The 15689-nt window shown below is 45.7% G+C and overlaps 2 protein-coding genes across 2 annotated transcripts; one reads left to right on the top strand and one right to left on the bottom strand.

Annotated features, from left to right (window-relative positions):
• The first annotated feature begins 1649 nt into the window (after positions 1 to 1649).
• LOC135805208 (uncharacterized) lies at positions 1650 to 5008 on the top strand. Its single transcript, XM_065319217.1, has 4 exons — positions 1650 to 1785; positions 3440 to 3520; positions 3801 to 3933; positions 4534 to 5008. The coding sequence occupies exons 1-4, from the start codon at positions 1734 to 1736 to the stop codon at positions 4571 to 4573; spliced, it is 306 nt and encodes a 101-aa protein (XP_065175289.1). The 5' UTR covers positions 1650 to 1733; the 3' UTR covers positions 4574 to 5008.
• On the bottom strand, positions 4841 to 15604 carry LOC135805207 (probable U6 snRNA-associated Sm-like protein LSm4). Its single transcript, XM_065319216.1, has 7 exons — positions 15411 to 15604; positions 15280 to 15321; positions 13128 to 13226; positions 7368 to 7445; positions 6984 to 7044; positions 6051 to 6101; positions 4841 to 5422 (listed from the first exon to the last, which is right to left on the bottom strand). The coding sequence occupies exons 1-7, from the start codon at positions 15411 to 15413 to the stop codon at positions 5304 to 5306; spliced, it is 453 nt and encodes a 150-aa protein (XP_065175288.1). The 5' UTR covers positions 15414 to 15604; the 3' UTR covers positions 4841 to 5303.
• Between the last annotated feature and the right edge of the window lie 85 nt (positions 15605 to 15689).

Raw genomic sequence — 15689 nt, forward strand, 5'->3', positions numbered from 1 at the left:
TGGGATGCATAACTAATTATGATCAAGAGTACAGAACATGTACAATTGATATAATACAGTAGGAATTGTTTCTAAGAATGTCCTATAAGAACGCAGCCAGATTGCTGAGAGATTGCTGAGAGATTGCTGAGAAATAAGAACGTCCCAGGCCAGCCCCTTAGGCTTGGAAACAACGTTCTTGGGGACGCGACTCCACTGTACATGATGTTGAAAAATGAACTACCGTAGTGTCTTGTATTAAAACCTATCTCATATAGAAGCCTGTTTTGAATACAAGCCTGATTTTCAGGATACACTGTCGGCACATAAGCCTGGTTCTAGTGTTGACGCACATAGAAATACCTGGTTTGAATAGAAGCCTGACGTCAATAGACCTAGCCCTGACATCGGTTTCTACAGGAATAAGCCCGGCTTTAATACGCGACATTACGATACGTCGTACCCGCCCATGAGTTTGTGCGACAAAGTTGTATACCGTAAAGTATTGTTGATCCGCCCCCTCTCTAATTCCCGCCCCCTGTCGATTTCCCACCTGTGAAGCGACTTCGGCGTATACAACGAAATACGATGTTGAGCCGACGCATGCCCTGCTAGCTGTACACAATACGTGCCAGTCCAGGATGAAAATGTACACAATCCAGCACATCGAGTCAGATCTTCCACGTTGTTGTACATCGCACTGCTCTTGACAGCCTTGATCTAATTCCTGCCCCCCTGCCGAAAATCCAGCTGGGAAGCGACATGGTGTGTGTGTGTGTGTGGGGGGGGGGATCAACGGTACTCTACGGTACTTGCATGAAACTGTACGCTAAATGTGTACCAATTACAGACAACTCGTGCGTCGGGATCTGTTTTCGCCCGTATATTAAATGTAGGATTTTGGCTGCGTTATTCTGTAGGGACAGAGTGATAACAGTGGAGAATAACGAGGCTGCGTACAATCGTCGTGTATGTTTCTAGAACCCTGATGTTTAGATAGATGTGTGAATGCTCCCTTGTCCAAGCATTCTTCTTATCCGAACCCGTGGAGATAGCCCGCACCCCTTGGGGTGCGGATAATCGACACTCTGATGTTGTAGTAGTTCGATAAACAGAGTACATATGTGTATATCGTGCCGAGGAAATGCACGGTTTTTATTCAAGATTTTGGGAGCGAACCCTGCTTGCCTTGCCCGATCAATTAATGATTGTGACTTGTGAGAGACTTGCTGACTTAAAAAAAGTCAGCAAGTTAATCTTGGGTTGACTTCTGCAACAGTAGTCTTGCGACTGCACGCGACAGGCATTTCCTTGTTGCACGTCGCATCGCTTCCGCCAATACAATTTATCCATAACAGTGCATGATAATCCAAACCTCGAACTGGGCAAGTACGCAAGTCCCACAAAATCCGCTTACATAGTCTGATAGAGAATGTATGGAGTACTGACTGATAACTAAGGGGCCGTCCAAGGTTACCAATAATATTTTCAAAATGAAAAGATTTCGTTTTGGGGGTGGGTGGGTTTGATGGAGTTTCGTTTTGAAAATAATTATTGAATGCAGATGGAGAATGCCCAGTTACTTTTGGGTGTCGAAAATTGACAACAATGTTTTATTGGAATTCGTTTTACCTGCAGAAAGGGTGGGTGGGTGGGTGCTGAAAAATACAAATACCTTTCGTTTTGTAAAAACAACCGGTAACCCCGGACGGTCCCTAAGCCAGTGAGGTTATGTTCAGTCTTATCTTTACTTTATGTTCTTTCGTTCTTGGTTTTGTTTGTTTTTGCAGCACTTCTGGGGTCCTGGTAAGTGTTTTGTGTGTGTGTGTGTGTGTGTGTGTGTGTTGTTGTTGTTGAGCTGGAAGTCGGTTTGCGATTTTTTAGCTCTGGCGAAAATGGAGTTGTAGCTGCCTTCAGCAGCCATGGCTGTGTGGTGTAGACCAGGCCATGGCTGCGGCAGCATGTCTCTCAGAGGAGTTGCGACCCGCTGAGAGTAGTTTCACACAGAGCACTAGAAAAACTGAGTTGGAGCAGGCGCTTGAATAAAGTCACATCAAGTACTGCCCAACTCAGTAGCCTATCATCTCCACTGGAGATGGGGCGTCAAAGGTCAAAGGTGTGTGTGTGTGGTGTGCATACTCGTTACTGGTTACTGGCATGCTAGATCGAGTGTCCACTATATTTTAATCCGAACTGCCAGAATTGGCTAGTTTCAGTCTGATTTGCACCGGTGCTCAATCTTTATTGAGAGGTGGACACAGTGGCGGTAATACTACTCACTGCACCCACTTGCAGAGCTGTTTGCACAACCTGGATGGATTAGATCATTAGAGCAGGATGGAATGTTGTGATTCTCAGCTTCATGCTAAAGCAATTATGGAACACCCGTGTGTTAGTGATTGCTGCCACACGTGCGTATCATTTCAAGCTGACGTCGTGCCCAGCTTGCTTTCATGAGCTGGTGGTGCTACTATATCAGCAAAATGACATATTCTACTTCAGTATATAGCATTCTTAGGCCTGCTAGTGACCAGGTTGTCAGATTAGTATCATGGGTGAACCTTGAATTCTTGATGAAGCGAATCCCTGAATTTAGCGTGCACCTGGCAGGTACTACCGTAAAATCCCGCCAGAGCGCCCCTACCTCCTCGACGCTTCAGGTGGGGAGGGGCGGATGGGCGAGTCCTACTTGCCGCATTCAGTGCTACATGAAAAAGTACTCACCCTACGAAAACTGTTCGTGCATCTCGTACACCAGCCAAAGGTCAAGAGCCGGGAGTCGAACAGACCCGACGAAACGCAAGGTTTGTGCGATCCCTGGTCAGGAGGGTGGGCACTGTTGCGTACATTTCCAACGGGGTCGAGCACGCGTCTGCAGTGCAGTACGGCATCACAGACTGCGACAGAGTCATACGAGGATACAATCAATCACGTCCCTGACAAGAAGTCAGGGAGGGGCGGATGGGAGAGACGGGGGGGGGGGGGGGGGGGGGGGCGCTCTGGCGGGATTTTACGGTAGTAGTATGACTACTATTCGTTGGCACTAGATGTGTGGAATGTACAAGGTTCCCCTGGTTTCAGAGTCCACCTTTGTTTGAAGACCGTGATAGGCTGGTCCCCGGTGTTTGCTTGCTGAAACTAGGCGTCACCGGTGCAGTAGAACCTCTCTTATCCGGGTATCTTGGGACCGATGCCCGCATCTCATCAAAACAATGTGCTGAAATAGTTCAGCTAACTGCCATAAAAGACAGACCCTTTTTTGCAAGATGCGTCTGCATGTACTTGCCTGCAAGGTGCCCGGATACCGGGATAGTTGTAAGAGAGGTTCTTCTGTACTTGCCGCGTGTTTCGCTGACGTGTGTGATACTGTGCTATGGTGTGGAGCCTGCTTGATCTCCGTAGTGGTGCTGTTTTCTCCCGTCTGTAGCTTTAGTGTTTGTTCTACTGTGCTTGTCTTCAGTTGCTAACTGGGGTCTGCCCCTGGCTGCTTTTGCCGATATGAAGAAAGATCCTAGCATGATCAGCGGCAAAATGACAACAGGTGGGTGGCCGTACTCTTGGTTTATACCATTCATTTATAATCCATAGTACAAGTGCCGCGATGGGAGTGCTGTAAAGACTTTCACCGTGCTCCTGGCTTAAAAGTTCAAATGAAAATAAATGATGATAAAATCCCGCCTGTTTATAAATGGCTCACACGGTGTGCAATTTATACGCAACCTGCTTGGCCTTGAAAAATCTCCGAGCACCGGGACTTCGTGGATATATGCTGTTGTGAATACTTCTCATCTTTTTCTTTGCCGTGTGCTTCTATCCTCCAGCCCTTTGTATCTACTCAGCGTTGTTTATGCGATTCGCCTGGACGGTTCAGCCGCGCAATTTGCTGCTGTTGGCCTGCCATGGCGCCAACGAAACTGCCCAGCTTGGTCAGCTGAGCAGAGTTACCTCCTATCGGTAAGTTAAGTGCAGGTATACCGATCTTCTAAAGTCGGATTCGTACTTCAATTTGTGTACTCGTGGCGAAAAAATGACTTCAGCTCAACTGGTTTGGCCCATCGCCCGACCGTCATGGGATATGTTTCCTGTACGCGAAATGAAGTACATGTTGCTGTAGGAATCAGGCTTTAGGGTCCTCAGGGATTCAATTCAGCACGAGTCATGATAATTATACAGTAGTACGACTTTCTTCCATGCGCAATATGCAACGAGCTACGGCCGCGACACGCCGTCTACATTTTTTTGTGTCTGCAACATGCGAGACAGGTACACGTAGTTGTGCTCGGTGAAATCCTACCCAAACTGGGCCAAAGTGCATGTTTGGCGCCCTCAACTTGCACGGCCCTTGACGCCCCTGGAAGTGGTACGAATGCTGCTGGACACTTTTTTATTGCCATTTTTTGGCACAGTCAAATCAAGTGCATACGCCTTTCAGTACTTGTTTTGTAGGTACTGTGTCAGTTCATCAGGTTCAGGACGCATGGATCTACCGTTTGTTGTCCTGTTAATTGTACTTTGATCTTCATCTTTTTTTCCTCTTTGCTTTACTGTATGCAGGATGACAGGAAAGGATTGGATGGGTGTGTACAAGGGATAGAACGTGCTTTTGCTTTTTTTGGACTACTAATGGTATCCGTACAGACGAATCTCTCCGTACGTCATTTCAACGTTTTCTCTTCTTCTTTTTTCCAGCTGGTCTGCCCATAGCATTCACAATATATACATAGCGGTGTTTTTCTCTCGCTCTCTCTAGCGTTGAATTTGAATAGCCTTATCTATCTTGTTGATATTCTTTATGTACCTGTATCATGACCCGTCATGTGCCTAGTCAGTGCCTAACATTAACAACTGTATACGAAAGCACTTATTTTTTATAATGGCCATTTATTATCACGAAATCCTGTATTTTTAGTTACTTCCAAAATGAGGTATTAGTTATGATGAGATTTTGTACACGAGTATGAAGATGATGAAAGCGGTGATGAAAAGAGAGTGTACACACAACTACCGCTTGCAGTAGCTTGTCAAAACAGTGTTGTGCGTGTTTGTGTGTGTGTACAAAATTATAAAACCCTGGCATGCAATGCTGCACTGCTCAGCGAGCTTTCAAAGTAATCCTGGTCTACTGCACGTGGCTGGTTGTGGCTTATCCACACGGTGAAAACATAATGTGCATTCGAGCAGGCACTTGGAAAGTTAGATTCACAAAGCTAGGAGTGCGGACGTAGCACACCCTGGTACACAACAGCGGCACACCCTGGTACACAACAGCGGCACGCCGCATTTGTCCAGTAAGCAAAACGCTTTGTAAACAACCATCGGCACCGTCATGGTGCTCGTGCTTCTCCACCTCGACCAGGTCCCTTTCCGCGACCACCGCCACCACCCTGTGCTCCACCGCGACCTCCGCGTCCGCCGCCACCACCCCCACGGTTTCCAAACGATCCTGAAAAAGAAAAGGACAGAATGATCTATCATTGTGCATAATATATCGACTTGCCTAACTGACAGTAAGACACCAGCATTCTGAGGCGCAAAACTCAAGTGTGCTACCAAGGACATACCATCTAGGAAAATTCGAAACCGTAAGAAGCCATGTTTCCGTTCAACTCCATAATGCATAATATACTCCTTGTACATACCGGTAGTACTCGTACACAGACAACACACACCTCTGCCTTAGGGCCCGGTCACATTGAGGGAACAATCCTCAGACTATAAACAGGGAATATTTTTTTCTGCTTTTCATCACGGCCACACTGGATACGCACAATGAAAGTAATCTCACCCACACGAGCTACTTTTTTTGTCACCATTCGCTTCTGGCAGTCTGTCAACTCCGCTCCTGGGCCAGAGCTGCATCAGCACAGCCTCTAGAGTATCGCTCCATTTCAGAACGCAATAAAAAAACAAGGAAACTCAAAGAAATCCAGTGGAAGTCGCGGATTTTCATCGAGTGGATTAAATCTCTCAAATCTCCCGCTCAGCGGCAACTATCCATGGTAACCACAGATTTTTTTCAAATTTCCCCTCAGTGTGACAGTTTCCAGCCAGAGTAGAGAGTTGAAACTCACCTCCACGGCCACCGCCGCCTCCACGACCACCACCACGACCACCGCCTCGCCCTTCAGACAAGCACACAATACACACAGCGGCATCACAAGATTAGTACATGACTGTACACCGAGCTCGTGTCTCGACAAACTCCCAATGAAGAAAGAAACCGGCGTGCAATGAGGGTACAGTGCATGTATCATGCACGTCAAACTGCAAACACAGATTAGGTGACACTCCATCACAAGCCACTTTAGTACAAGTAAAACATACAATAATTGGAGATACTAATAAAATTAAGAATGGTACCATTCGGCTGTTCAATAATGCCGAATGGCCAAGAGCGCATGGGAAAAAAGAGAGATTCTTGCATAATTGTAGATACTGATAAGAGTAAGCTGTTGTTTTCCATTATTATTTAATCTTGAGGACATGTAGAACTCAATCAACTACAGTGCTGCTCAATGAAACCCAGTCGTGTCACTCAAGTTTGCGCCTTGCACCATTTCGCACCCCAGTGTTCGCAGGTCCAAGGGCTGCGCAACGCCCGGCGCATACTTGAGGGATGCAACTGGATTTCACTGAGCAGGACTACTTTTTTTTATAGTAAACATACACATGTAAGAAAGGTTTGCTCCCCACACCAGAGCTCGCGCTATTCCGCCGACTTTACTTGACACTTGACTGACTCACGACTGCCATCCAGAGCACACGAGAAGTCCATCGAACCTTCGACTCGGACTTCTCGTGTGCTCTGGATGGCAGTCGTGAGTCAGTCAAGTGTCAAGTAAAGTCGGCGGAATAGCGCGAGCTCCGGTGTGGGGAGCAAACCTTTCTTACAAATCATCGCCGAAGTCGCAACCACTACTTCAAACATACACATGTGCAAGAAAACTACAAAATCGGGATGGAACCGTTAGTGTGCAAAGTAAAAACATGAGGAAGGAACTAACCTCCGCGTTCTGATCGCTGCTGCCGCTTAGGAAGTACTTCCTCCTTGACCATGTCAATGACCTAACCACCACATCACAGGTGTGTGAAACAGTACAAGAACACGCATACACGCACATGCGTGCGTGCACACACACACACACACGCACACACACACACACACACACACGAGCACATCGTACACATAATTAGAGTGCCAAAGAGAGAACACACACACACACACACACACACACACTCAACAATGAGTGTTAGCATTTATACAAGTAGTATGTTTTGCTCACTCAATTGGCACTACAAGAATAACAGCACCCTACACTCAAAATTCTCAAATCAGAACCCAACCTAGAAGTACTCAAAATAAGCATGAATAGGAAGAAACTGCTTACTTCCTCAGGTATTCTAAGATACTTGATCGTGCTGCCACGGATGTAGCACTCGGGCATCTTCCAGAAGCGATCACCATCCTGCAACATATACACATATGCACACACACGCACACACACGCACACACACATGCACACACACACATACACACACACACACACACACACACACACACACACAGGAAAACCAACAGGCAATATTAAAGAGGGCTTTGAATCAGCAAAACCCCAACTTCAAGTGAATGTATGCAAATTCTATAAATACCCTGCACAGGACAAACATACGCAACAGCACCAGCGCTCAGAGCTATTAGATCCAGAGAACATGAAAACCAGAGTGTGCAGCTCGGATAGGTTGCTGTCACGGCGGCATTCCGCGATTACATCATTTTAGTGATGTAGTGCGTACAAGCAGGATTTAAGCAGGTATCTTTCTGCACAACTGCAGCTCAGTTGTACGCACTACGTCATTTCCCGCCTCAGATCTGCACCAAATATGATGTAATCACGGAATTCCGCCGTGCCAGACACCCATAGTAGAAAAAGCCCCAAGGCGCACACTCTTGTTTTTATGTACTCTTGATTAGATGTATGCAGATTGCGTAGGCAGACAAAGTATAGACTATAGTACGGTTATGAGCAAAGGCCGGACATATCCCTGTAAAAAATGCACAAGATCCGCTTTATTTCATCTGGGAAGGAACCATGATCGTAGCTTAGCACAATTATGCAATGTTGTACCGCACTGCAGAACAGATTGCAAGTGTACGATACATTACAGACTTCTCGTCAATGCACAAGATCCGATTTATTTGCAATAATTGATAATAATATCATGTAATAATAAAAAAGCTCCGAGGATGGTTTTGAGTAAGAACTCTGAGGAGTCTTTTATTGGCATAGAGAAATTGAGCTACCACAGCCTATATCTCCCGTTGTAAAGAGATAATTTTCCTTCCAGCTTGCAAAGCAAGAAGAACATCAACAACGCTTGCGTTTTCTGGTTGCGAACGAACCTCACAATCTCGTCTCTACGCAGCCCGGACCAGTGAAAACTGCGGACTTCACGGGGAAATTCACAAGAGAACACCTAGTCAGTAGTAAAAAAGACTGACGTGCTGCAGGGGAAATACTTTTCACGGGAAATTCACAAGAACGAAAGTAAACTAACTTTCCGTGACATCCCCCGTGCTCATGCAGGTGGACACATATTATTGATGCATTCCTGCGAGCCGTGCTACAACCTGTACTTGTTCATCATTTGCAGACACAGTACTACACGGTGCAAGTATGACGTGACTACCTCACCCAGGGTTGTGTTTAGGGCTCAAACGGTCACGGTTTTACCCCTAACGGTTAACTGCTAAGCGAACGGTCGGTTTAACGGTTATAACCTATAAGCCACGGCAATCCTGCAGACTCTTTTTTAACCGTACATTTGACTATACTCATTCAAAAAAATGTACCCTATTCAGTACAACGCACACATGTACATTCTCTTGCATGCTCATTCATCCATACTCTCACGCCAAGAGACCAGATATGACCGAGTTGACAGCCCAGAAACGAGAGAGCTTGGAAGTTCAGGGCCCTACGCTATGCTTTTATGCTTTTTTGCCTAGCTCATCGTACATGTTATTAGAACTGATGGAAATGTTTTTTTTTCCGTTGATTGGCCACATCATTGTATAGGTGGCTATACTGCTGGCGCTCTTCACGCGTCAAAGAGGACACCACAGGGACTAATTTAACCGGTATCGCATCGCAATTTGCGACGCAAAACACAGTGTCTGCGATTCGAAGTTCGTAGTGAGTCGCGGTAAACTGCGACACAACATACAGCTAAGTATGGCCCTGGACATAGACTTGTAGTGCACGCGTAGCGCATGCACATGTGTAGCTTTACAGTGTGTGTGGCTGGTTTGGCGCCACGAGATGGCGCGCCATGCACTGTGACTAGATTTTTTTTAGACTGTGTGTGTGTGTGGTTGTCCAGCCTGCACTGCAGGTAGATTTTACACCATACCCACGCGCGGGCCGCGGGACCATGGCCATATGTCACACTATCTCCGCACGCGCACCGCAGCACGTGCACTTGGTCTTGGAAACTAACTAACTAATACTTACTTGAAGTGCAGCCCAGGAAGCGCGAGGCGAGTGTCGACAAGTACTTCACCTGCTTTTGAGATTTAGACCGCGTTGCTTCACTAGCAGTAGGCGTCTCGACCGTTCAGGACTTATCTTTGTAAAATTCTGCTAGCCTTATTGATGAAGCCTCTTCACTGCCGGCATGTCTGTGAAGCAAGGTACTGTGGACAAGTGGATTGCTGAATTTGATCCCAAAAAAGAATGGATTCGCGCAGAGTCGAGTGGTGGAGCTGTGACCAAGATATTTTGCAAGATGTGCAGGGAGAAGGCGTCCTCGCTTCGTGGTTTGAGGCAGCATGGCGTTTGTTGACGGTATAAGTGGAAGTGCACTGAAGACTGCATTGTCGACGGAAAAAAACTGCTATGCAAAATTGTTGCGTTGCTATGCAAACATCGAGGTGTGTAGCAATTATTGCTATGCAATTTTTTTGAAGTAAATTAGTCCCTGCACCATTGCATGATTTTTTTCCTCTACCATAGACCGCACAGTTTCCATGTGCGCAGCTGCAGTAGCATGACGCGAATCAGCACGATTAAGCCTCCTATGCTCATTTCTTGCATTTGTGTTGTCCGACGTTTCCTGTGACCGGCGCTGACTCAGCCGATCACGGGCGATCTGGACTCGACGGGATGTCTGTCCTGACGTTTCCTGTGACCGGCGCTGACTCTGCCGATCACGGGCGATCTGGACTCGACGGGATGTCTGTCCTGACGTTTCCTGTGACCGGCGCTGACTCTGCCGATCACGGGCGATCTGGACTCTACGGGATGTCTGTCCTGACGTTTCCTGTGACCGACGCTGACTCTGCCGATCACGGGCGATCTGGAGTTGACGGGATGTCTGTCCTGATGTTTCCTGTGACCGGCGCTGACTCTCCCGATCACGGGCGTTCTGGAGTCGACGGGATCTCTCTTCCGACGTTTCCTGTGACCGGCGCTGAATCACCCGTTCACGCTTATTTTGGAGACGACGGGATCTCTCTTCCAAAGTATGTTTTTGCTGACGCATCCTATCAGGCTATCACCTATTCAGCGTCTATTCTAATTTAATTTCCTCCTCGTCTTCCTATTTCTTTCCAAATCTCCGTCTACATCAGGGAGTCGTATACATAATACGACGAATATTGGTACGGTACGGGACAGATACGGAAGCCAGCAAATATTGTGGACAGCTGTTATGTACAATCCTGTAGAGCCTTTGTAGTCACAGATACGGGACAGATAAGGGATAGCTCCAGGCGTGACACAAACAAACAAACACCAAACGAGAGAGCTTGGAAGCTCAGGGCCCTGCGCTATGCTTTGTTGCCTAGCTCATCGTGCATGTTGTTAGAACTGATGGAAATGCTTTTTCCTTTGATTAGCTACATCATTGTTTTGCAAAAACGTTTCATTGAGATACTGAAGTACAAGTAACGTCTTCTGCATAGCTATGGGACCGGCGCTGACTCTGCCGATGACGGGCGTTCTGGAGTCGACGGGATGTCTGTCCTGACGTTTCCTGGGACCGGCGCTGACTCTGCCGATCACGGGCGTTCTTCTTCTTCTTATTATTATTATACTGACGGCAACTAACATCCATTCTGATTGCATTTACTCGTCTCCCTACTTCGTATTTCTTTCCAGAAAATCTCCCCATACAGCAGGGAGTCGTTTACATAATATGACTCCCTGCTATACATCTACATGACTGTATATACGTTATAATTATTATGCTATCGGCCTACATGCGATTTCCGGGCTGGTCGAAAGGCGGCCCAGCCAGCCTGCTAGTGGGATCTCGGCCTCGCACACAAATCCACACAAAATTGAATGTTACTGCACTGAATGCATTCCCCCCATACCCTTCGCATATATACTCATTCTCTTGATGGTACCGTACTCTTGATGGTACGGGACAGGTACGGGATAGCGCCAGGCATGTCGATGGCACAAACAAACAAAAATATTGTGGCCAGCTGTCTTTGCTGGTACGGTACAGTACGGGATAGATACAGGATAGCGCCAGGCGTGACACAAACAAACAAACACACAAACAAACACCAAATTAAAGCTGTGTGGACCCTGGCTAGCGCCAGACGTTACTGAAGTAACGTCTTCTGCATAGCTACGGGAATTAAAGCTGTGTGGACCCTGGCTAGCGCCAGACGTTACTGAAGTAACGTCTTCTGCATAGCTACGGGAATAATATTAATTGCGTACGCGTGCGACAGCCTGCGAAAGTGCATACTTTGCAACGACCTGATACTTGAAAAATTGACTGAAAAGTTACTGGGTGACCGTTATCTTTATCGTTAATTCTTCGTAACCGGTTTGCAACCGGTTAACCGGACTAACCGTTTGAGCCCTAGTTGTGTTATATAGAACCATGTAGAGAAGGCGAGACTTACGCCATTAATGCGGTCACTGCATAGAAGTTACCGTAATTCTGCGCATATAAGCCCATGGGCTTATATTTGAAACAATGCAGTTTGGAGATAAAATATCCAGTAAAACATGTTCGTTTTTTAGCCCAGGGGCCAATATTCGAATTTTGAAGGTTCACGAAAAAGTACAAGTTCATGCTCATGGTCAGTCTACCATACTCTACTGGTAAACTGCACTGACCTGCTGTACCGTGGTAGGAAAGGTCCATTTTGTGAAAAATTCTACTTGACACGTGAGTTGCATTTGTGTCTGTTTATTAGCCCATGGGCTTATAAACGGAGGTGGGCTTATATCCGGATATAGGCCCATGGGCTTATATGCGCGGAATTACGGTATGCGAATGATTTCATGGGGGAGTCAGCGGAACCGCTCATGGGCGTTATGTACGCAGTGTAAGTCGCAAGTGCAGCGATGTGCCGCAACTTCGCTAAAACATCTCAACTGATGATGTAATCACACAACCTCTATACTGGAGCACAGCGGAGCATTTTTGATCAACTTCTAGTACGGGAAACCCTACAGCTTCTGTATGTTTGCGCGAAATACCTTTACCATGTGTCTAACAACACACCACCACAACACATACACACACACCACCACCACCACACACACCACACACACACCACCACCACCACACACACCACACACACACCACCACCACCACACACACCACACACACACCACACACACCACACATATACACACACCACCACCACACACATACCACCACCACACACACACACACACACACACACACCACCACCACCACCACCACCATCACATACACACACCACCACACACACATACCACACACACATACCACACACACATACCACACACACACACACACACACACACACACACACACACACACACACACACACACACACACACACACACACACACACATACACACACACACACACACACACACGCATATACAGACATACACACACATGCATACAGACAAACAAAGACACAAACACACACACACATACAGACAAACAAACAAATGCACACACACACACATACATACACACACACATACACACACACATACACACACACATACACACACACATACATACACACACACACATACACACACACACGTTTTGATGTAACAAAACATGAAACCGAACATAGAACAGACGTAAGCGGCGCCCTGCCTGAACGCTGGTCACTTACTCTGGATGTGCAGATAACTTCTCTCATGTGAATGTTCATCCAATTGTCGCAGCTAACCAAGTGGCCGTTGTATGTCTCACCATTCTTCAACTCCACCAGCTGAGAAGATAACAGTGGGGAATTACATTGAAAAAGAACATTTGGTAAGATACATTCCACTTCAACACTACCTCAAATTTGGAATACTGTACGAAAATGTGGTTGAAAGTAATTTTTCGAAAGATGTGTCAGCACTGACGCAATCCACACAGTCAAGTAAAGCCAATTTAGTAACCGAATGTTTTCGTCTCCTTCTCATCATGTGTAAGTACAGGGAATAATGGAAAAAAGTCAAATACAGGAACTTTTAGAGCTCACTACTCGGAGCGAGGGCAACATGAATGAAGCTAACAAGGTTCGTCCTCTTGTGGGCATTGGTTGTGAGACTTACCACCTCACCCTTGCAGTAGTAGCTGCATCTGCCACCCTGGTAGGATGGTGGCCTGGCACAAGTGAAACTTCCTCAGCTGATTGTGTTTCTCAACACAATTGTAAACCCGGTTGTAGCGCGGACGTGTGAACATTACCGTACTTTTTTTTATAGAGCTAATGCAAATGCATAGATCAAAAACCTCACACTATACGCTATAAACCTCACACATCACACTATATTGATGTTTTCATTACGTTTTTTAGTCATCTCTTCACCTCCACCCGGTTTTGGACCTGTTCTACTGAAAGTATTTTTTCACACATATAGTGTGCGGTTTTGATCTACTGTACAGTGCATTTCAAAACTATAGACGCGTAGGGTTTTTGAAATATTTCAAATTTGGTTGGAACTTTTTGAGAATAGTTTTCGGAATATTGCTCAGGATCGCTCCACAATTACTCTCATATAGTTTCTAAAGGATTGGATAACAGACGCCCAATTTGGAAAAATTTATGCACAAAGTGATCACAGATTTTATGTGGTATAGATGCTGGCATAACGGTTTTTGCCTAGGTACGCGTCTATAGTTTTGAAATGGACTGTAGTGTCGCGTATAAAAGCATGACCTGTATAGAAGCACGATTTTTCAAAGCGCGCCACGACACAGAAGCATGGTTTGAATAGAAGCACATGTACTTGCACACTACATGTGTGACAGTATACACTGTGCAGTGTAGACTGAAGATGTTGACATTTAGAAGCATAACTTGAATAGAAGCATAACTTGAATAGAAGCACGGTTTGAATAGAAGCATGTTTTGAATAGAAGCATGTTTTGAATAGAAGCATAACTTGAATAGAAACATGGTTTGAACCCCGGCTTATACGGCCGTAAGCACCTGCTTTTATACGCGACTTTACGGTATGTTTTTGCTCTAGCTCTATAATCGTATTTGACATTTTTCCATTATTCCCCGTACTCACCCATGATGAGAAGGAGACAAAAACGTTCGGTTACCAAATTGGCTTTACGTGATGGTGTGGATTGCGTCGGTGCTGACACTTCTTTAGAAATTGGATACTGTAGAGGCAGAAAATTTCGTCGGTCAATAATTTCGTCCAACTCCAAAGAAAAGGAGTTCGTCCGGTTGAAAATTTCGTCCATGGATCATAAGAGTGTATAGAAAAGCTGGACAAATAGACATTAGTCCTACATTTAATTTAGTCCCAAAGCTCCTTGGACGAAAAAGACGAAATTAAATTCCAGACGAATATTTCTGCTTATACAGTACGCCTCCATTATTTTCCTCCTTCTTCCGCTACAAGGTGTATTTCCCCTCTCTCCAATGCGGCAGAAATCTGACAAACGAATGCCGCTGGATTAATTGAAGAGGTCTGGCTGTATGATATGTCTAGGCTGTACTACTGTCTTGTATGTTTTCTTTTATCATTATTGGTATATACTGTATGTACTAGTTCCCCTTTTCTTCTTCAGTTCTGAAGAGAACAGAAACGTTAACAAGTTGAGCAGAGTACCATGATTTGGAAAAAAGGAGCCGATGAAGTGAGAGCAGTGTGAAAGGAACTGCAGCAAGGCCTAGTTCGTAAAACCGTTCTTTCCCCCTGGCACTGATGTGGATATGTCAATAGAAGTCTCCCCTAAAAATACTTTTTATTATTTATATAAAAACTGTCTAAACTAGTAATCTACAAATCAAATCACACATGTATCATACATACCATAGGGTGGTTGGTAGCCGTGCGTAGTAAGGTGAGCGGAAGCTGTGCATGACAGCAAAGGAAATGTGGACACGAAGACGTCTAAGTAAAGTAGAATAGAAATTTCCATGATTTGCAGAAAAGCAATTTACCATCTTGGACTTTTGAATCGGAAACAAGATAACAAATCCGGTGAAGTTATGGGTCCAACGGCACCAGAGCGCCGTTAGAATTCGACAGGAAAACGCAAGCTAACCCCACTGTTGTAATCAACAATACAATAGCTATTTCAAACTACAGTAAAGGTTGAATTGCAGCAAAAAACAAACAAAAGCTTCTTTGATCTACGACTAGTCGACTCGAGTACGAGAAACGCACCACACACATACACGTACACGTCAAAAACGTGTGGGAGATTTTCATTTTCTCAT

Source organism: Sycon ciliatum, chromosome 1 (genome assembly GCF_964019385.1).
Source record: "Sycon ciliatum chromosome 1, ocSycCili1.1, whole genome shotgun sequence".
Taxonomy (NCBI): Eukaryota; Metazoa; Porifera; class Calcarea; order Leucosolenida; family Sycettidae; genus Sycon; species Sycon ciliatum.